The 25,081-nt window shown below is 48.9% G+C and overlaps 2 protein-coding genes across 2 annotated transcripts; both read right to left on the reverse strand.

Annotated features, from left to right (window-relative positions):
* Positions 1–754: 754 nt before the first annotated feature.
* LOC140366262 (uncharacterized) lies at positions 755–3,246 on the reverse strand. Its single transcript, XM_072452928.1, has 4 exons — positions 3,237–3,246; positions 2,227–3,116; positions 1,134–1,507; positions 755–949 (listed from the first exon to the last, which is right to left on the reverse strand). The coding sequence occupies exons 1-4, from the start codon at positions 3,244–3,246 to the stop codon at positions 874–876; spliced, it is 1,350 nt and encodes a 449-aa protein (XP_072309029.1). The 3' UTR covers positions 755–873.
* A 5,721-nt stretch (positions 3,247–8,967) lies between these two features.
* On the reverse strand, positions 8,968–21,786 carry ube2j2 (ubiquitin-conjugating enzyme E2, J2 (UBC6 homolog, yeast)). The gene is made up of 7 exons (XM_072451488.1): positions 21,632–21,786; positions 20,189–20,319; positions 17,456–17,496; positions 16,901–17,003; positions 12,934–13,072; positions 12,159–12,239; positions 8,968–11,653 (listed from the first exon to the last, which is right to left on the reverse strand). The coding sequence occupies exons 2-7, from the start codon at positions 20,317–20,319 to the stop codon at positions 11,354–11,356; spliced, it is 795 nt and encodes a 264-aa protein (XP_072307589.1). The 5' UTR covers positions 21,632–21,786; the 3' UTR covers positions 8,968–11,353.
* Positions 21,787–25,081: the final 3,295 nt, after the last annotated feature.

Here is a 25,081-nt window from a genome sequence, read left to right on the forward strand (position 1 = left end):
AAACTAAATACAAGTGTGTAGTATTTGTAGTATTGTTCTGTGGTGGTATTTGTAGTATTGTTCTGTAGTAGTATTTGTAGTATTGTTGTGTAGTAGTATTTGTAGTATTGTTGTGTAGTAGTATTTGTAGTATTGTTGTGTAGTAGTATTTGTAGTATTGTTCTGTAGTAGTATTTGTAGTATTTGTAGTATTGTTGTGTAGTAGTATTTGTAGTATTTGTAGTATTGTTGTGTAGTAGTATTTGTAGTATTGTTGTGTAGTAGTATTTGTAGTATTGTTGTGTAGTAGTATTTGTAGTATTTGTAGTATTGTTGTGTAGTAGTATTTGTAGTATTGTTCTGTAGTAGTATTTGTAGTATTGTTGTGTAGTAGTATTTGTAGTATTGTTGTGTAGTAGTATTTGTAGTATTGTTGTGTAGCAGTATTTGTAGTATTTGTAGTATTGTTGTGTAGTAGTATTTGTAGTATTGTTGTGTAGTAGCATTTGTAGTATTGTTGTGTAGTAGTATTTGTAGTATTGTTGTGTAGTAGTATTTGTAGTATTTGTAGTATTGTTGTGTAGCAGTATTTGTAGTATTTGTAGTATTGTTGTGTAGTAGTATTTGTAGTATAGTTGTGTAGTAGCATTTGTAGTATTGTTGTGTAGTAGTATTTGTAGTATTGTTGTGTAGTAGTATTTGTAGTATTTGTAGTATTGTTGTGTAGTAGTATTTGTAGTATTTGTAGTATTGTTGTGTAGTAGTATTTGTAGTATTTGTAGTATTGTTGTGTAGTAGTATTTGTAGTATTTGTAGTATTGTTGTGTAGTAGTATTTGTAGTATTTGTAGTATTGTTGTGTAGTAGTATTTGTAGTATTTGTAGTATTGTTGTGTCAGCAGATTTGGTGCTGAACGCAGCTGAACAATTGGCCAAAAGTCGATTTGAACGAAGAAACTTTAGGGCTCGGTCTGAAAGAGAAAAGACACAAAACTGTTATGAACTGAAACGGGTCTAAACCGGGTCTACACAGGTCTAAACCGGGTCTACACGGGTCTAAACCGGGTCTACACGGGTCTACACGGGTCTACACGGGTCTAAACCGGGTCTACACAGGTCTAAACCGGGTCTACACGGGTCTACACCAGGTCTTACTTGTCGGCCTTCATGGTCTCCTGCTGGTCCAGCTCTAGGTCGATGCCGCGCTCCTTCAGCTGCTCCTCAGAGATCTGGTCCCAGATGGTGGTGTTGACCCATAGCGCCCCCGGCAGGCTGAGGGCGGCGTCAGTGCAGGTGATCCAGCGGCAGAGCGGGCACGTGACCGTCCTGAGCACGCCCTTCAGACACGCCAGCTTCTCCAGACACATGGCGCAGAAGGTGTGACTGCAGTGAAGCACCCGAGGGACCCGCTGTGAGCGCGAGTACACGCAGCAGCACACCACGCACTCCAGCTCCTCACAGGGCAGAGGGCCCATGGTGCGGGGGCCAAAGGGGGACGCAGGGGGGACGCAGGGGCCCGGAGTGTGAACCTGCAGGAGGAAAGGGTTTATTATGTAAATGCATTCAAATCACAAAACAGTTTAAGACATAAATGGAGAAGAAAATCCCTTCAGTCATATGGCACCAGCAGGAGGCTGGTCCATGTTTAGTCCTGACTCTGGCACCAGCAGGAGGCTGGTCCATGTTTAGTCCTGACTCTGGCACCAGCAGGAGGCTGGTCCATGTTTAGTCCTGACTCTGGCACCAGCAGGAGGCCGGTCCATGTTTAGTCCTGACTCTGGCACCAGCAGGAGGCTGGTCCATGTTTAGTCCTGACTCTGGCACCAGCACGAGGCCGGTCCATGTTCAGTCCTGACTCTGGCACCAGCAGGAGGCCGGTCCATGTTTTTTGTAAAGAACTTTTGAATTCTGTACTTTTTAACACAGACATTTCTTGTTGTAATTATAGTAATAATTAAGGCATTTGAGGTATTTTTGAGCAATAAAAAACAGGGAGAACGAGCAGCGGTTAAATATGTGACATTCAGATAATATAATAATATTGTTTTGGAAGATGCAGATGGTGTTTTTGTGATATTTCTGCACTTCAGTGAAAGACGTGTTTGAACAGTTTTAGTCCTGGACAGAAAGTAACTCTGAGATTAAGTTTATAATGAAGAGTCCAAACATGTCATCAAGTCTGAAAATGGTGTTTGATTTTGCTAAATTAAAAATAATACAAGTGTTTGAAATGCCACGTGCCACTTACGCGAAGCGAGAGACCCGAGAAACGAGCGCGATTTACGGGGAAATGAGTCCGTGTGAAGAGGGTCCGTGGAGGTCCTCTTCCCCCAAACGCAGCGTGTCCGGCCCGGGATGTGGAGCGTCCGGCCCGGGATGTGGAGTGTCCGGGATGTGGACTGTCCGGGATGTGGAGCGTCCGGGATGTGGACTGTCCGGGATGTGGAGCGTCCGGCCCGGGATGTGGAGTGTCCGGGATGTGGAGCGTCTGGCCCGGGATGTGGAGGGTCCGGGATGTGGAGCGTCTGGCCCGGGATGTGGAGCGTCCGGCCCGGGATGTGGAGCGTCCGGTCCGGGATGTGGAGTGTCCGGTCCGGGATGTGGAGTGTCCGGGATGTGGAGCGTCTGGCCCGGGATGTGGAGCGTCCGGCCCGGGATGTGGAGCGTCCGGTCCGGGATGTGGAGTGTCCGGGATGTGGACTGTCCGGGATGTGGAGCGTCCGGCCCGGGATGTGGAGTGTCCGGGATGTGGAGCGTCTGGCCCGGGATGTGGAGCGTCCGGTCCGGGATGTGGAGCGTCCGGCCCGGGATGTGGAGCGTCCGGTCCGGGATGTGGAGTGTCCGGGATGTGGAGCGTCTGGCCCGGGATGTGGAGCGTCCGGTCCGGGATGTGGAGCGTCCGGTCCGGGATGTGGAGCGTCTGGCCCGGGATGTGGAGCGTCCGGTCCGGGATGTGGAGCGTCCGGCCCGGGATGTGGAGCGTCCGGTCCGGGATGTGGAGTGTCCGGTGACTGGAGCGGTGCGCGGCTGGTTCGTGACCCGGGGATAGAGCGCTGTTTTCGGGGCTCAGAGTGGAGGCAGAGCGCGGTGTGATGGAGCCGCTTTCAGGCCGAGTGTGCGGTGCTCTCAGGCGGTGCTCTCAGGCGGTGCTCTCAGGCGGTGCTCTCAGGCTGGGGCTGGTGCAGCTTCATAAACGCGCTGAGATCTGCAGAGCGTCAGGTGAGCGCGCGCCTCTTAAAGCCGCGTGACGGGCCTCACCTGACGTCATGAGTTTTGTGGAAGTTCGCGCTTCCTCAGAAGGTAATGATAAGGAAAATTATGATGTGCAAGAAAAACATCATTAATGGCGCTTATCACAAGAACAATGGTGTTTGCGGCGTTGCTTTTATTGGGGTTTTGGTGCCAACTGTTCAAAGTGTTTAAATACTGTTCAAAGTGTTTAAATACTGTTCAAAGTGTTTAAATACTGTTCAAAGTGTTTAACTCCTTCCGTCTGTAAAAGAGATGAAAGCGCGTTCTGTGGAAGCGCGAGCTGTTATTTCCGCTGCAAAAAACAAGTCTCACTGACAAGGAAGTTATGCGTGTTATTTATACTTGAGAATCACAAAATATTTATTGCCATTGTTATTGAACATGATTCACAAACATAAAAACCTGTTTTGTTGATTAAACATTGAACAATGAACAAAGTTAAAACAACATGTATAAGCCAAAAATAGAAACAATTTGAATATGCAATAGGATAAAAAAAAAGGCTATAGATTAAAAAATAAATAAAAATGGCCTTATTATGTTCACAAATGTACAGTGAATTTAGAGTGATTAAATGATGGTTAAAGTGACAGTGTTTAAGAAGTGTTCATGAGTCCAACACAGAGGAAAAGATAATTAGCCTTTATTTGTCCCACAATGGGGAAATGTCAGTGTTGCAACACAAAGTAGGTTCAGAAGTAAAAGAACAGATAACTTATAAAAAGCTTTAAAAAAAACACTCTAATAGAAAAGCTCTTATAAAGAAAACTCTTATAGACAAAACCTCTTATATTCTTAATAAGGAATAGAAAGAAAATTCAATTCAATTAAATAAAAAATAACACTCTTATTTACAGCAGTTATATGCACATGAATGTCAGTATTGCACATGATTAAGTCAGTATTGTTCATGATTAAGTCAGTATTGCACATGATTAAGTCAGTATTGCACATGGGTATGACAGTATTGCACATGATTAAGTCAGTATTGCACATGGGTATGTCAGTATTGCACATGGGTATGACAGTATTGCACATGATTAAGTCAGTATTGCACATGGGTATGTCAGTATTGCACATGATTGTCAGTATTGCACATGATTGAGTCGGTATTGCACATGGGTATGACAGTATTGCACATGATTGTCAGTATTGCACATGATTGAGTCGGTATTGCACATGGGTATGACAGTATTGCACATGATTAAGTCAGTATTGCATATGATTAAGTCAGTATTGCACATGATTAAGTCAGTATTGCACATGGGTATGATAGTGTTTTTTTATAGAGTCTGACAGCAGCAGACCTGTGAAACGTCTCCTTCACACAGCGAGGGTGGATCAGTCTCTCATTGAAGCTGCTCTCCAGAGCGGACAGTGTCCTGCAGGGGACTGTCCTGCAGGGGACAGAGTGTCCTGCAGGGGACAGAGTGTCCTGCAGGGGGTGGCACTCATGGTCCAGCATAGATGTGAGTTTAGCCAGGACCCTTCTGTCCCCCACCTCCTGCACCGAGTCCAGAGCACAGCCCAGGAAATAAACTGTTCTTGTGGCGGGAGGTTCTGGTCCGGATGCCTCCTGCCTGAGGGGAGTGGCCTCCTGCCTGAGGGGAGTGGCCTCCTGCCTGAGAGGAGTGGCCTTGTGCCTGAAAGGAGTGGCCTCCTGCCTGAAAGGAGTGGCCTCCTGCCTGAGGGGAGTGGCCTCCTGCCTGAAAGGAGTGGCCTCCTGCCTGAGGGGAGTGGCCTTCTGCCTGAGAGGAGTGGCCTCCTGCCTGAGAGGAGTGGCCTTGTGCCTGAAAGGAGTGGCCTCCTGCCTGAGAGGAGTGGCCTCCTGCCTGAGGGGAGTAGCCTCCTGCCTGAAAGGAGTGGCCTCCTGCCTGAAAGGAGTGGCCTCCTGCCTGAGGGGAGTGGCCTCCTGCCTGAAAGGAGTGGCCTCCTGCCTGAGGGGAGTGGCCTTCTGCCTGAGAGGAGTGGCCTCCTGCCTGAGAGGAGTGGCCTCCTGCCTGAGGGGAGTGGCCTCCTGCCTGAAAGGAGTGGCCTTCTGCCTGAAAGGAGTGGCCTCCTGCCGGAGAGGAGTGGCCTCCTGCCTGAGAGGAGTGGCCTCCTGCCTGAGGGGAGTGGCCTCCTGCCTGAGGGGAGTGGCCTCCTGCTTGAGAGGAGTGGCCTCCTGCTTGAGAGGAGTGGCCTCCTGCCTGAGGGGAGTGGCCTCCTGCCTGAGAGGAGTGGCCTCCAGCCGGAGAGGAGTGGCCTCCTGCCTGAGGGGAGTGGCCTCCTGCCTGAGAGGAGTGGCCTCCTGCCGGAGAGGAGTGGCCTCATGCCTGAGGGGAGTGGCCTCCTGCCTGAGAGGAGTGGCCTCCTGCCTGAGAGGAGTGGCCTCCTGCCGGAGAGGAGTGGCCTCCTGCCTGAGGGGAGTGGCCTCCTGCTTGAGAGGAGTGGCCTCCTGCCTGAGGGGAGTGGCCTCCTGCTTGAGAGGAGTGGCCTCCTGCTGGAGAGGAGTGGCCTCCTGCCTGAGGGGAGTGGCCTCCTGCCTGAGGGTTCATGTCCGGATGGACTGATCCGGACCTGCTCGTCCCAGAGCCCTGGAGACGTTCAGGTCCTGCAGAGAGGGAAGTCTTAACTTATAGATTGCACAGTCTAGTTTGTTAATTTCTCCCCTCGTCTCCTAACTACTACAAAGACTTAAGGTTAGGGTTTAGGTGTTAGGTGTTAGGGGTTAGGGGTTAGGGTTTAGGGTTTAGGGGTTAGGGGTTAGGGGTTAGGGTTTAGGAGTTAGGGGTTAGGGTTTAGGGGTTAGGGTTTAGGAGTTAGGGGTTAGGGGTTAGGGGTTAGGGTTTAGGAGTTAGGGGTTAGGGTTTAGGGGTTAGGGGTTAGGGTTAGGGGTTAGGGTTAGGGGTTTAGGGTTAGGGGTTAGGGTTTAGGAGTTATGGGTTAGGGGTTAGGTTTAGGGGTTAGGGGTTAGGGTTTAGGAGTTAGGGGTTATGGTTAGGGGTTTAGGAGTTAGGGGTTAGGGGTTTAGGGTTAGGGTTAGGGTTAGGATTAGGGGTTTAGGGTTAGGGTTTAGGAGTTATGGGTTAGGGGTTTAGGGTTAGGGGTTAGGTTTAGGGTTAGGGGTTAGGTTTAGGGTTAGGGGTTAGGGTTAGGGTTTAGGAGTTAGGGGTTAGGGGTTAGGGTTAGGGTTTAGGAGTTAGGGGTTATGGTTAGGGGTTTAGGGTTTAGGAGTTAGGGGTTTAGGGGTTTAGGGTTAGGGGTTAGGGGTTTAGGGTTAGGAGCTGGGGAAAAAACGTGGAAAAATAAGAATTCAAACAAAAAATAAAATTTTAAACCTGAAAAAGATTAAAATGTGTCACATTAAATGATTGAAACATAATTTCACATGTTTGTTTCTCAAAGATGGACGTCTTAAGAAACCTTTACTCAACAGTAAATACATGAAACTCAAACATATTTGTGCAGTGGAAACAAACCTGAAGCTGAACTTGACTCTTGAGCCATAAATTTGCATATTACATCTTTTGGATTCAGGCCAACGTTTGTGTTTTATGTAAAAAGCCTGTTGAACCAGATCAAAGTTTAACAGAGCGAACGAGAAAAACGAGTTCAGGGCTAAAGAATAAAACAAGGAGGAAGTCCAGGTTTAGTCCAGATGTAGTCTTGGTTTAGTCTTGGTTTAGTCTTGGTTTAGTCTTGGTTTAGTCTTGGTTTAGTCTTGGTTTAGTCCTGGTTTAGTCCTGGTTTAGTCTTGGTTTAGTCTTGGTTTAGTCTTGGTTTAATCATGGTTTAGTCTTGGTTTAGTCCTGGTTTAGTCCTGGTTTAGTCCTGGTTTAGACCTGGAACGAGAAAAACGAGTTCAGGGCTAAAGAATAAAACAAGGAGGAAGTCCAGGTTTAGTCCAGATGTAGTCTTGGTTTAGTCTTGGTTTAGTCTTGGTTTAGTCTTGGTTTAGTCTTGGTTTAGTCTTGGTTTAGTCCTGGTTTAGTCCTGGTTTAGTCTTGGTTTAGTCTTGGTTTAGTCTTGGTTTAATCATGGTTTAGTCTTGGTTTAGTCCTGGTTTAGTCCTGGTTTAGTCCTGGTTTAGACCTGGTTTGGTCCAGGTTTAGTCCTGGTTTAGTCTTGGCTTAGACCTGGTTTAGTCCTGGTTTAGACCTGGTTTAGTCCTGGTTTAGTCCTGGTTTAGACCTGGTTTGGTCCAGGTTTAGATCTGGTTTTGTCCAGGTTTAGTCTTGGTTAAGACCTGGTTTTGTCCTGGTTTAGTCCTGGTTTAGACCTGGTTTAGTCCAGGTTTAGTCCTGGTTTAGATCTGGTTTAGATCTGGTTTAGATCTGGTTTAGTCCTGGTTTAGACCTGGTTTAGACCTGGTTTAGTCCTGGTTTAGTCCTGGTTTAGTCCTTGTTTAGATCTGGTTTAGTCCTGGTTTAGTCTTGGTTTAGTCTTGGTTTAGTCCTGGTTTAGACCTGGTTTAGTCTTGGTTTAGTCCTGGTTTAGACCTGGTTTAGTCCTGGTTTAGTCCTGGTTTAGTCCAGGTTTAGACCTGGTTTAGACCTGGTTTAGTCCAGGTTTAGACCTGGTTTAGACCTGGTTTAGTCCAGGTTTAGACCTGGTTTAGTCCAGGTTTAGTCCAGGTTTAGACCTGGTTTAGTCCAGGTTTAGACCTGGTTTAGTCCAGGTTTAGTCCAGGTTTAGACCTGGTTTAGACCTGGTTTAGTCCAATTGTTCTTACAAACTTTAAACTCTGATAAATTATAGGATTTGTTGACGTCTAATTCTGAGCTTGATTTATTCAAGTTTTGACAATTTGGCCAAATTTGAATTTTTGCCAGATCAAGTTTACTCAACAAAATAAGACATTTAAAACATATATTTTTTAATCAAATACGTCAACAAAATGACTCAAGAAACATAAACCTGAAAATTAGGTTTGTCCCGATCAGGTTGTTTTGTCTTTGATGCGATTCTGAGTCATCGGATCCGATACTTTCAGAACACATTCAAACATGCCACAGTTTGAGCATTTTCCATCTGTTTGAGAGCCAAGTTTAGTTTATGTAAAAGCTCGAATGGAAATCTACAGTGTTAATATTTAGCTATAAATGTGTAATTTTATGTTTCATGTATAAATAATTTGGTTGTTTGAATAAGTTAAATTAAGTTGATTACATTTGTTTATTTGTAGTCTTCTGCCTCCTCTGATAAAGTAAATATGTTACTGTCACTTTAAGAGCGATAGCGCTAAGGGGGCGGGGCGTACAAGGAACACGCGCAGAGACGGCGCAAAATACAGAGCCAAATGGTTTTCTTATTCTATTTTTTGAGAATTGCTGTATTTGATTACTCCTGTAAGAAGTGTCACCAAACTGGATTAAACTATTTCTACATCGGAGTCCCGTGGGAGCCATTTCTCATCAATTAAAGTACACGAGTAATACCTCAGCACACACGATCCGCACGCGCGGCGCAAAACTAAAATGTCGCGATCCGTTCATGCGGCATACGGAGGCGGCAGACTAATAATAAGCTTGAAATGTAGAGCTGATCAAACTAATAAGAGTAAAATGTATATGTGATCGTGACCGGGAAGTGTCGTCCGATTCCGAGAGAGTCTAAAACCACGTGATCGGGCCTGATTTCTGATCACGTGATCATCTCCACTGAAAACAAACGCACAAGTTTAACTTTTATTTCTTCAGATTGAACATTTTCCTTCATCTTCAGCGTCCACAAAATAAACTGCTCGTTCTGAATTGTTTTAAAAATATTTATTGAATAATGTTATGTTTTATATTTATAACACAAAAAGTGATGATTTTGAAGCGACAATTTCAAATTCAAAACCGTCATAATAATAATAATAATAATAAAAGAAGAAGAGGCTTTGATCAGGACGACTTCTGAATGAACCAGGAAACAATCCACTGAGCTTCAGCCAATCAGAGCCAGAGCAGTCCATAAGCCCCGCCCTTTTTGGATCATTCTCGAGGCAAATATTTTTCTGTAGTTTGTCAGAATTCATAGTAAATGTCACAAAGCCGTCGAGTAGAGACAAGACACTAAAGGTCACGCGCAGACGGATTATTAACCTTTCAACTCCAAAAACATGAGGCCAAATTTGATTTGATAGATTTAGTATGAATACTAAAAAATGTCCCAAAATTCCCTCTGGAATTTTTGATAAATCTGTCTTTTTCCACTTTTTCCAGATTTAAACGTCACAAATATGCACGATTTTGGATATTTCCTCCACAATTTTAAAAAAATGTTTTCCACATTTGCGTCTTTAGCGTCTCGCCCCGCCCACTTTGCTGTGATTGGTCGGATCCGGCTGCGTTAAACGAGCGCTGCGTCACTTTCCCCTCGCCTGGCGCTCGCCTGGAACGTCCCGCCGTAGAGCGCCGGACCGAGCGACGCCTTTGCTCTTCGGTGGCGCTGACGTGTTTGTGTTTGAGTCGATGTTGTTTGAACCCGACGAAACCAAATCAAGATCAATCAATGACGATAGAAACTCAGAGTATCGACTCCCTGTCCGCCGATACCGATACTGATCCGATACTCTGTTAAGCCATTTTCAGAACACAAACTTCAAGTACTGACATTTTAAAGCTCTGGAGAGTTTGACATGTTTTAGTGTTTCGTCGCTGCGGTAACGTGTGCGCGAATATATCACCAAAGCGAGTTCCTCCGTTTGTAGAAATAAACAAATAAAACCGGCGGCAGATCGTTAATTCAAGTATTAACGACGGGTTCTGAGGCGTCTCTGATTACGACTCTGTTTAGTCGCTCCCGCCGTTTATCGTGATTTTACGTCGGTCAAGAAGAAGGGGAAAACTGATAAAACAAAAGCGGAAAATGACAGGAAGTTGAGCCGAGGCCGAATCCCTCTGTGATGTCATCGACGAGCGACGCCCCCGGAGGCGATTCACGCGCGACCGACACCGTTTACTGACCGTTTAAATTGGAGGCGTCGTCAGTTAGTTTTGTGCGTCTAATCATAATATGGTGTCATTTCTATAGATTTGTGGTATCGTTTGAGGTCTGGTTGCTAGGTAACGGTCGTGGACTTATGATCGGCCAGGAAGTAACATTATAAACTTCACCAAAACTGGGGGAAACGGGCAAAACGTTTAGAGAAATCTGAAAGGTTCACAAGGTTTGAGCGAACGCGTCGGTTGAAAGTTACGCGGCGACGGTTTAAACGCAGAGGAACGTGCTCGGTTCGTCCGTCCGCTCGCCGGCGCTCGGTTCGTCCGCTCGCCGGCGCTCGGTTCGTCCGCTCGCCCGCCGGCGCTCGGTTCGTCCGCCCGCCCGCCGGCGCTCGGTTCGTCCGCCCGCTCGCCGGCGCTCGGTTCGTCCGCCCGCTCGCCGGCGCTCGGTTCGTCCGCCCGCTCGCCGGCGCTCGGTTCGTCCGCCCGCTCGCCGGCGCTCGGTTCGTCCGCTCGCCGGCGCTCGGTTCGTCCGCTCGCCCGCCGGCGCTCGGTTCGTCCGCTCGCCCGCCGGCGCTCGGTTCGTCCGCTCGCCGGCGCTCGGTTCGTCCGCTCGCCGGCGCTCGGTTCGTCCGCTCGCCCGCGCTCGGTTCGTCCGCTCGCCCGCCGGCGCTCGGTTCGTCCGCCCGCCGGCGCTCGGTTCGTCCGCCCGCCGGCGCTCGGTTCGTCCGCCCGCCGGCGCTCGGTTCGTCCGCCCGCCGGCGCTCGGTTCGTCCGCCCGCCGGCGCTCGGTTCGTCCGCCCGCCGGCGCTCGGTTCGTCCGCCCGCCGGCGCTCGGTTCGTCCGCCCGCCGGCGCTCGGTTCGTCCGCCCGCCGGCGCTCGGTTCGTCCGCTCGCCGTTCTGGAGTTCGTGAGGCGATCGAACGAGTCGTGGATAAAAAAAGTGCTCTGCGACGTTAAACCAAAGCTGGACTTTGTCTTCGTTCCTCTGGATCCTGGACGTGTGATCTGAGAAGTGAACCAGGAAGTGAACCAGGAAGCGAAGCGGGAAATGAGCCCAAAACAACCGAAATGACCTTCAAACATGATCACAAAGTCCTCTCACGAGTACAGCCTGTTCCTCCCTCGTTCCTCGGCTTCTGTTGGCGTTTTCCAAAGTCCGAGTGGTGCGTTTGAAGGAGGAAGTGTCCGTGTCTCGTTGCTCGTGGTCACTCACTCCTGTGCTATGCTCCGCAGGACGTACTTGACCGTGTAGGCGAACGCGGCGAAGCCTACGATGACGAAGAGGTTGGCCAGCGCGCCGCCGAGCAGTCCGTGGTTGCGGTTGGCCTGGTTGTGGAGCGCGTGGTTGTTGTTGTTGGCGACTCCGGGCACAGGGGCCGCCGCCGCTCCGTTGAGGGCCGGGAGGTAGTGCGCCTGCTGCGGGTCGCCGTCCGGGACGACGTCGGGCAGCGGCAGAGGCTGAGCGCGACACGTCAGCTCCTCCTGCGCCTTCTGCTTCTGCTTCATCTCCTGCAAACACACCACAGCCTTAGAGCCTGGCGCATGGAGCCTGGCGCATGGAGCCTGGCGCATGGAGCCTGGCGCATGGAGCCTGGCGCATGGAGCCTGGCGCATGGAGCCCTGGCGCATGGAGCCTGGCGCATGGAGCCTGGCGCATGGAGCCCTGGCGCATGGAGCCTGGCGCATGTGCTGCCGCCTTAACCACTCCACCACTGGGCTGAACTCAAATATATGAAAGTATCTCATGTTACTATGTGGGAACCCTAGAGCTGATCAAACAAATAAGAGTAAAATATATCAGAGTCATTTATATCCGATCAGTGAACGGGAGGTGACGTCCGATTCCGAGACTGGGGTGAGACTGGGGTGAGACTGGGGTGAGACTGGGGTGAGACTGGGGTGAGACTGGGGTGAGACTGGGGTGAGACTGGGGTGAGACTGGGGTGAGACTGGGGTGAGACTGGGATGAGACTGGGGTGAGACTAGGATGAGTCTAGGATGATGTGTAACTCACTTCAACCACGTCTGGAAACAGCTCACAGAACACTTTGTCCTTGAGGTTGAAGGCCAGACTCTGAGCCGAGAGCTGTCGTTTCTACAACACACAAACCAAAACCATCATCATCATCATCATCATCATCATCACAGTTGTAAACGAGCGCTTTACATGGCCTAAAAAAGCGCTCAGAAGTTATCCAAATTATTTTGATAACTTTCATGGTCTCTGTGCGGTGAAGCCACAAACTAGGTAAAATTTAAGAAAACTCCCAAATTGTATTTGAATTGTCAAATATTGAATCAATTGTTAAGCCCTTTGCACTGAACCTACTTCAAGTGAAACAAATTCATTTGGCACGATAGCGCCCCCTATAGAGTGATGGTGAGTAAAAAGTTGGGTATTTTTTAAAATTGTATGAAATTTGACAAAAAATTCCATTTTGACATTCTGATCAAAAAAGTCAATGAGACTCATGTCATATTTGTTACAGCTTTGCCGTAGCGATGACAGAAGCCTCCCATGTTATTCCAATGGGGAAATCGCCAAATCTCTGAAATGTGAACATGCCGACACTCTAACGCCCGATTAACCTTATTCCGAGAGTCACGGAATAGTCCCTTTATATTCAAGGCAAAGGGAAGAAGACGCGATAGCGTCTCGGATTCAGCAGGAGGTGTAATAAAAGGAAAATTCTCTTGCGTTGTCGGGGGGCGAGGGCCGATCATTGCCGCTTGTGGCTATATTTATTATTATGATGATGACTGTGTGTTATGGAGTGTCAGGGGCTCACAGTGAAGTCGGAGGTCTCGATGCTCCCCAGAGTGGGCCCCTTCTCCACCATGAAGCTCAGGAGCCCTGTCAGAATGGTGGACACGGACCAGGCCGGGTTCCACGTGTCGGGATGAAAGTCTGTGATGGACAAACACAACCTGCAACACAGAGAAACCACATTTTAGAAACTTAAATGCGTGTGTGTGTGTGTTTAAGTCTGTGTGTGTGTGTGCGCGCGAGTCTGTGTGTGTGTGTGTTTAAGTCTGTGTGTTTAAGTCTGTGTGTGTGTGTGTGCGAGTCTGTGTGTGTGTGAGTCTGTGTGTGTGTGTGCGCGCGAGTCTGTGTGTGTGTGTGCGCGAGTCTGTGTGTGTGTGCGCGAGTCTGTGTGTGTGTGTGTGAGTCTGTGTGTGTGTGTGCGCGCGAGTCTGTGTGTGTGTGTGCGCGAGTCTGTGTGTGTGTGAGCAAGTCTGTGTGTGTGTGAGCAAGTCTGTGTGTGTGTGAGCAAGTCTGTGTGTGTGTGTGAGCGAGTCTGTGTGTGTGTGTGTGCGCGAGTCTGTGTGTGTGTGTGTGTGTGAGTCTGTGTGTGTGCAAGTCTGTGTGTGTGTGTGCGAGTCTGTGTGTGTGTGTGCGAGTCTGTGTGTGTGTGAGCAAGTCTGTGTGTGTGTGCGCGAGTCTGTGTGTGTGTGTGAGCGAGTCTGTGTGTGTGTGCGCGAGTCTGTGTGTGTGTGCGCGAGTCTGTGTGTGTGTGCGCGAGTCTGTGTGCGCGCGCGCGAGTCTGTGTGTGTGTGTGCGCGCGCGCGAGTCTGTGTGTGTGTGAGCGCGCGCGAGTCTGTGTGTGTGTGAGCGAGTCTGTGTGTGTGTGCGCGAGTCTGTGTGTGTGTGTGCGCGAGTCTGTGTGTGTGTGTGTGTGTGAGTCTGTGTGTGTGTGTGTGAGTCTGTGTGTGTGCAAGTCTGTGTGTGTGTGTGCGAGTCTGTGTGTGTGTGTGCGAGTCTGTGTGTGTGAGCGAGTCTGTGTGTGTGTGAGCGAGTCTGTGTGTGTGTGAGCGAGTCTGTGTGTGTGTGCGCGAGTCTGTGTGTGTGTGCGCGAGTCTGTGTGTGTGTGCGCGAGTCTGTGTGTGTGTGCGCAAGTCTGTGTGTGTGTGCGCGAGTCTGTGTGCGCGCGCGCGAGTCTGTGTGTGTGTGCGCGCGCGCGAGTCTGTGTGTGTGTGAGCGAGTCTGTGTGTGTGTGCGCGAGTCTGTGTGTGTGTGCGCGAGTCTGTGTGTGTGTGCGCGAGTCTGTGTGTGTGTGCGCGAGTCTGTGTGTGTGTGAGCGAGTCTGTGTGTGTGTGCGCGAGTCTGTGTGTGTGTGTGCGCGAGTCCTTGTGTGTGTGAGTCTATGTGTGTGTGTGTGCGAGTCTGTGTGTGTGTGCGCGCGAGTCTGTGTGTGTGTGAGCGAGTCTGTGTGTGTGCGAGTCTGTGTGTGTGTGAGCGAGTCTGTGTGTGTGTGAGCGAGTCTGTGTGTGTGTGCGCGAGTCTGTGTGTGTGTGCGCGAGTCTGTGTGTGTGTGTGTGCGCGAGTCCTTGTGTGTGTGAGTCTATGTGTGTGTGTGCGAGTCTGTGTGTGTGTGCGCGAGTCTGTGTGTGTGTGCGCGAGTCTGTGTGTGTGTGCGCGAGTCTGTGTGTGTGTGCGCGAGTCTGTGTGTGTGTGCGCGAGTCTGTGTGTGTGTGCGCGAGTCTGTGTGTGTGTGCGCGAGTCTGTGTGTGTGTGCGCGAGTCTGTGTGTGTGTGTGCGAGTCTGTGTGTGTGCGAGTCTGTGTGTGTGCGAGTCTGTGTGTGTGTGAGCGAGTCTGTGTGTGTGTGAGCGAGTCTGTGTGTGTGCGCGAGTCTGTGTGTGTGTGCGCGAGTCTGTGTGTGTGTGCGCGAGTCTGTGTGTGTGAGTATGTGTGTGTGTGCGAGTCTGTGTGTGTGTGTGCGAGTCTGTGTGTGTGTGCGCGAGTCTGTGTGTGTGTGTGCGCGAGTCCTTGTGTGTGTGCGCGAGTCCTTGTGTGTGTGAGCAAGTCTGTGTGTGTGTGCGAGCAAGTCTGTGTGTGTGCGCGCGCGAGTCTGTGTGTGCGCGCGAGTCTGTGTGTGTGCGCGCGAGTCTCTGTGTGTGTGCGCGCGAGTCTCTGTGTGTGTGCGCGCGAGTCTCTGTGTGTGTGCGCGCGAGTCTCTGTGTGTGTGCGCGCGAGTCTGTGTGTGTGTGCGCGCGAGTGTGTGTGTGCGCGCGAGTGTGTGTGTGTGCGCGCGAGTCTGTGTGTGTGCGCGCGAGTCTGTGTGTGTGCGCGAGTCTATGTGTGTGTGCGCGAGTCTATGTGTGTGTGCGCGAGTCTGTGTGTGCGAGTCTGTGTGTGTGTGCGAGTCTGTGTGTGTGTGCGCGAGTCTGTGTGTGTGTGCGCGAGTCCTTGTGTGTGCGCGAGTCCTTGTGTGTGCGCGAGTCCTTGTGTGTGTGTGAGTCTGTGTGTGTGTGAGTCTGTGTGTGTGTGCGCGCGAGTCTGTGTGTGTGTGCGCGCGAGTCTGTGTGTGTGTGTGTGCGCGCGCGAGTCCTTGTGTGTGTGAGCAAGTCTGTGTGTGTGTGAGCAAGTCTGTGTGTGTGTGAGCAAGTCTGTGTGTGTGTGAGCGAGTCTGTGTGTGTGAGTCTGTGTGTGTGTGTGTGTGTGTGTGTGTGTGTGTGTGCGCGAGTCTGTGTGTGTGCAAGTCTGTGTGTATGTGCGAGTCTGTGTGTGTGTGTGCGAGTCTGTGTGTGTGTGAGCGAGTCTGTGTGTGTGCGCGAGTCTGTGTGTGTGTGCGCGAGTCTGTGTGTGTGTGCGCGAGTCTGTGTGTGTGTGCGCGAGTCTGTGTGTGTGTGCGCGAGTCTGTGTGTGTGTGCGCGAGTCTGTGTGTGTGTGCGCGAGTCTGTGTGTGTGTGCGCGCGAGTCTGTGTGTGTGTGCGCGCGAGTCTGTGTGTGTGTGCGCGCGAGTCTGTGTGTGTGCGAGTCTGTGTGTGTGTGCGCGAGTCTGTGTGTGTGTGCGCGGGTCTGTGTGTGTGTGCGCGAGTCTGTGTGTGTGCGCGAGTCTGTGTGTGTGTGCGCGAGTCTGTGTGTGTGTGTGCGCGAGTCCTTGTGTGTGTGAGTCTATGTGTGTGTGTGCGAGTCTGTGAGTCTGTGTGTGTGTGTGTGCGAGTCTGTGTGTGTGTGCGCGCGAGTCTGTGTGTGTGTGCGCGCGAGTCTGTGTGTGTGTGCGCGCGAGTCTGTGTGTGTGCGCGCGCGAGTCTGTGTGTGTGCGCGCGCGAGTCTGTGTGTGTGCGCGCGCGAGTCTGTGTGTGTGCGCGCGCGAGTCTGTGTGTGTGCGCGCGCGAGTCTGTGTGTGTGCGCGCGCGAGTCTGTGTGTGTGCGCGCGCGAGTCTGTGTGTGTGCGCGCGCGAGTCTGTGTGTGTGTGCGCGCGAGTCTGTGTGTGTGCGCGCGCGAGTCTGTGTGTGTGCGCGCGCGAGTCTGTGTGTGTGCGCGCGCGAGTCTGTGTGTGTGTGCGCGCGAGTCTGTGTGTGTGTGAGCGAGTCTGTGTGTGTGTGTGCGAGTCTGTGTGTGTGTGTGCGAGTCTGTGTGTGTGTGCGAGTGTGTGTGTGTGAGCGAGTCCTTGTGTGTGCGCGAGTCTATGTGTGTGTGCGCGAGTCTGTGTGTGTGTGAGTCTATGTGTGTGTGTGCGAGTCTGTGTGTGTGTGCGCGAGTCTGTGTGTGTGTGCGTGAGTCTGTGTGTCTGTGCGCGAGTCTGTGTGTGTCTGTGCGAGTCTGTGTGTGTCTGTGTGTGTCTGTGCGAGTCTGTGTGTGTCTGTGCGAGTCTGTGCGAGTCTGTGTGTGTGTGCGCGCGCGAGTCTGTGTGTGTGTGCGCGCGCGCGAGTCTGTGTGTGCGCGAGTCTGTGTGTGTGTGCGCGAGTCTGTGTGCGCGAGTCTGTGTGCGCGAGTCTGTGTGTGCGAGTCTGTGTGTGAGCATCTGACCTGGTGTTGCACTTGAACCTGCCATTAGGTGTGGTCATGTAGATACTCGGTGGTTTAAAGGGGAACTCTCGTGGGAAGATGAGTTTTCCGTGATAATATCCTCCTGTACAAACAAAGATCAGATCTGTCACTCGGCTTCACTCGAAGCTCTCCCCAGACGCTTCACTGCACAACAAAAGCCTTTAAAGGAAGTGCATTCTTAAATTCTTTTAGTGTTGTTTTTTGTTGGTGGGTGACTACTTTTTAGTCACCCACATGGTAGCATGTGACCGTGAACATGTGGTAGCATGTGACCGTGAACATGTGGTAGCATGTGACCGTGAACATGTGACCATGAGCATGGTAGCATGTGACCGTGAACATGTGGTAGCATGTGACCGTGAACATGTGGTAGCATGTGACCGTGAACATGTGACCATGGTTTTTATCATAATACAAAGTGAAGTTTTAAAGATCTTTCTCTGGTTTATGGTGTTTCTGTGATAATCAGATGCTGTCGGGTGATTTTAATATTCACATTGACCTTGACAGAAAAGTGCATCTTTTCACGTTTACCTTCGTACGGCGTCTTCTCGGGGCCTCTGACCACATAATGCCTGACGAGACAAAACCAGCACATGGATTAAGTTTACACACAGAAGAACATTAAGTGTAAGATTAATCCTGATCATCGTTGTTTAAGTAAATTATGGATTTCACAGACTCAAAACACCTTCTATAACAAAGACAGCAGCAGATTACATAAAAAACATGATTTTCCTCGATAACACTTTACATATCGTCTCTCCAGAAGATCCAGGCACATATTTCTACAGAAGTACAGTAGAAATGAAGTGAAACCGTCACTCAAACCTGTAGAACCACGAGGAACCGTGTCAGAGCTAGAAAATGTTTTGACTTGTTCAAACACAGAAGACTCGACAAACCAGAGACTGAGCCAAAACCACAACAGGAATCAGACATGTCAGAGGTAATGACCACGTGACACTGGTATTCTGCGTGAGAAACGACCTCCTCTTGGAACTACGATGAAGAGAGTGTAGATACAGATCATATGGACAGAAAAAAGAAGGTTCTCCAACATCCTCTGAACCCTCCAGTCTCCACGTACTATTCTTTATTTATGTATTATCTGTGTAGAACGTTCTCTTGACCAGGGCTTCACTCGAGCCAGAACATTTCCCTGCACGTCATCTCCGTCAAAGAGTACCGTACTTTCCGGAGTATAAGTAGCACCAGTCAAAAAATGCATAATAGAGAAGAAAAAAAACACATATAAGTCACACTGGAGTATAAGTATAAATGTAAGTATACGTTGCAATATACGGTATTTTCTGTCGTGATCCTATTGACGAAGATGTGAGGAGCATGAGGAGCACACACTCCGTGTTCTCGCTGGGCTGAGGTTGAAGGATGGCCGTGGGACAAACCATGCCGGCGCCGTGGGCGAGAAGTGCTTACATTTTTTTCGGTCATCTTAACATGGTACTGGGATCGCCGTGCGGGCGTCGCAATTTAGGAGCGGCGCGAGACTGTGGTGCTTTTCGCTCGCGTCGCGTGGTGATCTTAAAGGTGGTATGGAAGATTTTTTTCAGCAAATTTTCTTTATCATATTTCCTCGTGGCGTGGATAAATCATTTGTCCTGCCACGTATCAATCATAAAACACACCTATCGCTCACCTGCAGCCGCGTGCGGTTCATGCCCACGTTTCCGCGTGCCTAAGCGCATGAATCTATCATAATATAGTTCCCTCAGTGTACGGGGCAAAATGAAGATGGAGAAAGACAGTTCGAGCTGACGCAGAAGTGGACAGAAATCTACGGGAGACGAGAGATGCGATGCGCTCCGTTGTGCTAATAAACAAACGCACGTGTGTGTTGTATCAGTCCACACGGGGGAGTGCGCATGTGCACTTCCGCCTGTGTTCTCAAATCGCCGAAAAATCGTCCATACCGCCTTTAATATCTGGCGGCATCTTTTGGGCATGGTGGTGGCCAGCCGAAGCAAGGCGGCCCGCCATGCTAAAACCCCTCAGTGAGAACACTGCACACTTTACACAGTGGGGCGGGGGGCAAGAACGTGGGAGGGAATCCGGACCACACGAGTCGACCGGCCAGAGCCACAGACTAAGATCTGACTCGTACGTTTGCCCTGCGTCTGTCGCTCTTGAAGCTCTGGAAAAAACAGGTAGTTTCCGCCTCGACAAACGCGCTCTGAACTGCGCTTCAACTCGATGTCGGTGCCAAAGACAAAACCTTTTTATACCGACATTAAAATAACAAATGTCTCATGACAAAACATTTGAGGTGTGGATGAATGTGCAATTCTGATCTTAATTTTGTCGATTGCGTTTGTCATATATTTGATCGTTACAAGCGCTAAGGGGGGGCGGGGCCTGCTGCTCCCGTGTGTGTGAGGGGGCGGGGCCTGCTGCTCCGGTGTGAGTGTGTGTGTGTGAGGTGATGGGGCGAGGCCCAGGCTTTTAGCTAGAGGGCCGTCTTCCCATTTTTTGGACGGGGTATCTCGACATGTGGACATTTTCGAGGGCAAGGACGGTGTAATTTTTATTAATACATTTTAGAAAAGGGAATATCATTATTAAATCGGGCCGGGAAGCGTTTGACGATAGTCCGCCACGGTCCACTCTATGACAGTTTACTTTTTACAAGTGAAAATTTGCATGCTGCGCGCTAATTGGTCGACAAAGTTTGTGTGCTTGGCTCTGATTGGCTGCCGAGCCGTAGTCTGGAAAATGCCGAAGCTCCACGTTTGCCGAACCTTCACGGCCAAATACCATGTAAAATACGGCGCGATAGCCGCTCCTAAGTGGCAGAGTGTGATCTGCACGGCCGAGAGGCGCAGGCTGCGCGAGAGTACGGAAAGTCAGTATGATACGAGAGGCGTGCGGGCGCTGCTCTAGATCGCTGTGTAGTCGCCTCCGCGTTAAAAGCGCCGTTTTATTTTGTAAAAGAGCCGAAAAAAGGTCGTGATACACATATTGACTTTCCATAGTCTTCCCGCGAGCGAACATTTTTTAAGCCCCCGGTTGGACGGGGTGTTTTCAAATCCTAGCTAAAAACCTGGCGGGGTCTGATGCTCCTGCGTGTGTGAGGGGGCGGGGCCTGATGCTACTGTATGTGTGAGGGGGCGGGGCCTGATGCTCCTGCGCGTGTGAGGGGGCGGGACCTGATGCTACTGTATGTGTGAGGGGGCGGGGCCTGATGTGTGTGTGAGAGAGGACAGGGCTTGCACAGCTCTCTTTCCTCCGTTTTAAGTGTTAGCTTACCATTCGAGGATGTTGGAGGGCAGCGGCTCGGCGCAGATGTAAGGCACTGGGTCTTTCTTGATCCGGAGATAGTCCTGCTTCAGTCTCTGGGTGGCGGTGGTCGGAGCGCGCTTGTTCCCGGCGTTGTTCATCTGACAAACCAAGTAACAGAGCTCGTGTTTGACGTTCGTAAGGCGGGAACCACAGAGGAACCCGAAACCCAAAAAAACACTGCCGCCAGTGCGCGTGCCAAGCGACGGGTTTAGGCCCCAGACAGAGTCACGCAGAAAACGACACGCAGCCAACACCATCAGGACGATATATCGCAAAAGTATCGACCGATATCACAACCGAGGGAGCGATTGTGTTCGAAACGTCCTTTTAAAGCCTTAATCACCCTCGATTTAGTCTCGGATTTGTCTCTCGAGTTTTAATTTCACGGAGCTGAAACGATCCTGTCAAAATATAAGTCAAAACACTTTGTTACGTCGTCGTTAGCGCAGCATTTAACGGCCAACTGCAACGGCCGCGTCCGATAAACGTAGCATCACTTTAAATCTGTGTAAAAATGGATAAAGGTGAATGAATAAAGATTTACTGTGATTTAATGGATCTTTTCAGCCCGGCTCGGTTTACAAATCGGTCTCAGCGGTCTCGGCGTAAACCTCAAGAAAACACAAAGTCGTCCATTTAAAAACACACGTTATTTCAGAAGAGCCGTAATAAAATAAAATGTAGATAAAGTGTGATCATCGTGTCACTCCTGAGCTCGACTTACGATGGATCTTTCCCTCTTAAACCCGTAAATCGAGTTAGAAATCTGGGTAAAAATGGGCCAGACTTGGGGGGTCTTACCCTTACATTTTTAGGGGGTCTTCAGTCGATGTGGGGGGGGAAACGTCACGCGCTCGTTTCAAACCGGGCTCGACTCCCGTTGTTCCCACAGAACGCGTCAGAGCTCAAAGTCACAGGAACACGTCATAAAACACCGGGGCTTTGTACAGTTTTACGCCCATGTCACGTCGTCCGCAGCGATCACGTGACATTATTATTAAGTCCGTAATTAGCAGAAACGGCCTCGGTGACCGCGACTAATTGGCATTACTGGATTTCGTCACGTTTAACAGCGGCTAATCCGGTCGCGTGCCAAACTGCGTTAGCGTCAGTGGCTAATCTCCGTTAGCATCCTCGTTTAGCATCGGAGCGGTCACAGTTTCAAAAGTCACAAATAGACAAATACTTTGCGGTATTTGTGATGAACAGACGGGTTGGGCTGATGACACGTGATTGTAGTTCAACGTTAATGTCGTTTAAATGACGTTTAAGCGTTTTGTTCGTGGCTTGTTTTTGTGCAAAGCCGCTAGCAACCGGATGCTAGCCCAGGCTATGCTACGGCTAACTGCTATGTTTGGCTACATAATAGAACGCTACGCCGATGAAACAGCACAAAACGTGTATAAATACCTCTGGGGAGATCACAAAGGAGGGGATACACGCGTGCGGGTGGGTGTGGGGCAGATGTCGTGGATGTTAAAGGCCAAAACTGAAGAGAAAACAACTCGAAGCCCCGAGAATGAGCTGCCCTCGTTGCCGGATCTGCGCCACTTCCGCTTTCTCTTCCTCTGCGCCGGGGTCAAAGCAGGACAGGTCACACGGGAGGACAGGACACGCGGAAGGACAGGACATGCGGGAGGACGGGACTGGCAGGACAGGACATGCGGGAGGACAGGTCACAAGGGAGGAAAGGACACACGGGAGGACAGGTGACGCAAGAGGACAGGACACACGGGAGGACAGGTCACACGGGGAGAACAGGACACAATGAAGGACGGGACGCACAAGAGGACAGGTTACACAGCGAGGACAGTGGGTAGTAGATAGTAGGTCATCTTCATTTAATATCACCTCAATGAAAAACATGAATTAAAAGCTATTTAAGTTGGTGTAGATTTTATTTTGGTTTATTTTGCGTTTTCGTGCATTTGATACGGTATAGTTCCTGTTTCCTTAAAAATGCGGAGCTCCACTTCCTGTTTCATCCACAGGGAATTAGCAGTCTCGCTAAAATAAACCACTAACGAACACGACACAAAAGCTCATAATCACATCAATGACATGTAATATTAATACTAATTACAGTCGCAATTACATTTTAATCACACATTATTATTCGAGAGGTGTATTTTTATTTAGAGCGGCTTTAAAAGGAAAAGATTCAGAAACATCCAACTAAATGAAAACACCATACACTGGATTCAGAATTGCTTTTAATGTTCTTTTCCCCCCCAACCATCCATAAAGCAATTAAAAAAACAAATAATTTCAATCAACACGTAATTAAGTGCTCCTTTCAACATTTCACAGGCAATAACAGACTATTTAGTGCAAAAGAACAAGACGCCCCAAACCACGGTCAAGGACAGGTCGTCACGGCGATGTTGAAAGTGCAGCAGCTTTATTACACATCATAATTATTTATTTATTTATGAGTTTATTTGAATGTTAAGGTCAGTTTTTATGGCTGGACAGTCGATTGGACAGGAAACTGGTGAAAGTCGTCAGGACGGGAGAAGTCGTCTGCAACAAACACAACTGGAGTTTAAGATGTTCACAAACGACAGACGGACAAGGACAAGGAAGGAACAGAAAGGTTTGTACCATATTAAGAGACGACGGGACAAAAGAAGCGCTTTGGACAGATACAACTCCACTTCCTTTAGATTGAAAGTGACTTGCACTGATGTGGTTAGAAAGTTGAAATGAATCACTTTGAATAAACGTCTAAAAGCTTGACATATTCACTATTTTCAATGGACAGGACCCAAGGGATTCCCCCAATCCGGAGTTTCAGAGTGTAAAACCCAGGCACCATCAGAAAAAAACATCAGAAAAACCATCAGAAAACCATCAGAAAATCCGCAATCCACAAACTTAATAAAAGAGAAACAGAAACACTCCAAAAAAAACGCCATAAAAACGCTTGTTCCCAAAAGCAAACTCACTCGATCCTTGACTTTGACTCTTCCGGTGGGAGAAGTCGGCCCTAAATGTGAGGAAAAACACATTTAAAACGTTTGACGTGAAGAGGAGTGAAAACTTGACATTTACAGTCGGAAACGCACAAACAATCACCTTGAGCTCCCTCCCTCTTTGCACAACGTGACTCTTATGGATGATTAACGGAAATTAATTCTGTTTCGACACTCAATTCCAGAGAAAGTGAGTCAGTGCTTTATACCTTAAGCAGGGCCGGCCCAAGCCTTCAGGGGGCCCTAAGCGAAAACATTTTTGGGGGCCCCTCACCACGTCATCAGAATCAGTTTTATTGCCATTGTCAGTAAACAATTCACATTTGGGAACTTTCTTCAACGCAAACAAAGCGCACCAAAACTCCAGGGCATCCGTTTGCCAGTTAGTTTATTCTCAACACCTCACAAACTCAAATATTGATAACTTAAATCCCACAATGCAACTTGGTATTCCGCTGACATCACCTCTACTCCCTGTACAAATAACACACGTCCCAGTTATGTTTTTGGGTGTATTTGTGGGCGTTAAGGGTCGACAGCCACATTAGCACATTAGTATTAGTTTAAATTAATAAACAGGGGGGTCTGGGGGCCCTCCCCCAGAAATTTTCAGACCTTTTTTGGGTCTTCTGGTGCATTTTAATGTGGTCCAACCGGCTAAAGTAAGAGTAAAATGTTGAGGTTGTAATGCTATAAAATGATGATGTGATGAAAGTGTGCCAGGAGAAAATGACTGAAGCCAGTTATTAATACATTAGTGTACTTTATTACTCAATACAATATTGGCTATGAAAAATAATTATGGTCAAATTGATTCATTTTAACTGAAAATGTAAAAGTAATAGTTATCCTTACTAATTTATCTTTTACAGCTCCCAACTGTTCCTTCTTGCCAAAGTGACAAAACAAGTTATATTAAATTAAACAAATGGCATAAGCGTTGCTTGATTAACAATTAACACTGATAAAACAGTGCAAACATGTTATTCCCAGAGAATGAACAGAACGAGAAGTGAAGGTCCAAACCTCGCTTTAGTGAAGAGACTGCGTTTCTGCAACTTTGCCACTTTTGTATAAAAATATATAGTATTATTCTATAACAGACGTAATTTTAATATGTCTGGTTATTTTTCACTATCAATTTATTATAATTTATAACAAATAGTCTAATGATGCTTTTTAAATAAATTTAAATGTATTATTGCAATTAAGTTAATTACAATATAAATGTTTGTTCTGATCAGAACATCACACACTGGACTCCTGCATGAAACAATGCTGCGATGTGATTGGCTGATGGACCTTACGTGCATAAACCTTTACGTTCCTCTCATTGCACTTTAAGAAGTCAAACAGACATCACGAGTCACGATTGATCTCACACATGGTGATGTGTGAGAGAGGGACGCAAACTCAAACCAGCTCATCTCTAACTGAGGCTGCACAGGGGCCCGGGACAGGGGACAGGGGCCGCACACTGTACACTCCAAAGTCTCACATCAGAGGTTCTGGACGGCGCTCGTCCGGACCGGATCTCCGCCTCTTAGTGACCCGGGCCATAGACGCCCCTCCCCGGCCTCACCTGCAGCTAACACTACGGGGCTGGTGTAAATGTTAAGCTTATTATCTTTCATTCAGACATATTATTATGCGCGGGGCAGAGGTCTCGTCGCCTCCAGCCTGAGCGAACGTGACAGAATCGTGTTGTTTCAAACAGCAGCATTAACTGTCTCTTTGTAAGAGAAGTTCAATACCTGGAGAGTGTTGTTGAGTTTGCAGTTTCTTTACATCGTCAAGAAGTTTCTTCTTTCGTTTTTCGGCATCGAGGGGATATATTCCTCTGGACATGAGGACCACGTTCTGTTGTGTTTATGTTTTGCTCTCG

The sequence above is a fragment of the Eucyclogobius newberryi genome, unplaced genomic scaffold, assembly GCF_026437365.1.
Source record: "Eucyclogobius newberryi isolate DKJ021-1_F unplaced genomic scaffold, fEucNew1.0.hap1 SCAF_19, whole genome shotgun sequence".
NCBI lineage: Eukaryota > Metazoa > Chordata > Actinopteri > Gobiiformes > Gobiidae > Eucyclogobius > Eucyclogobius newberryi.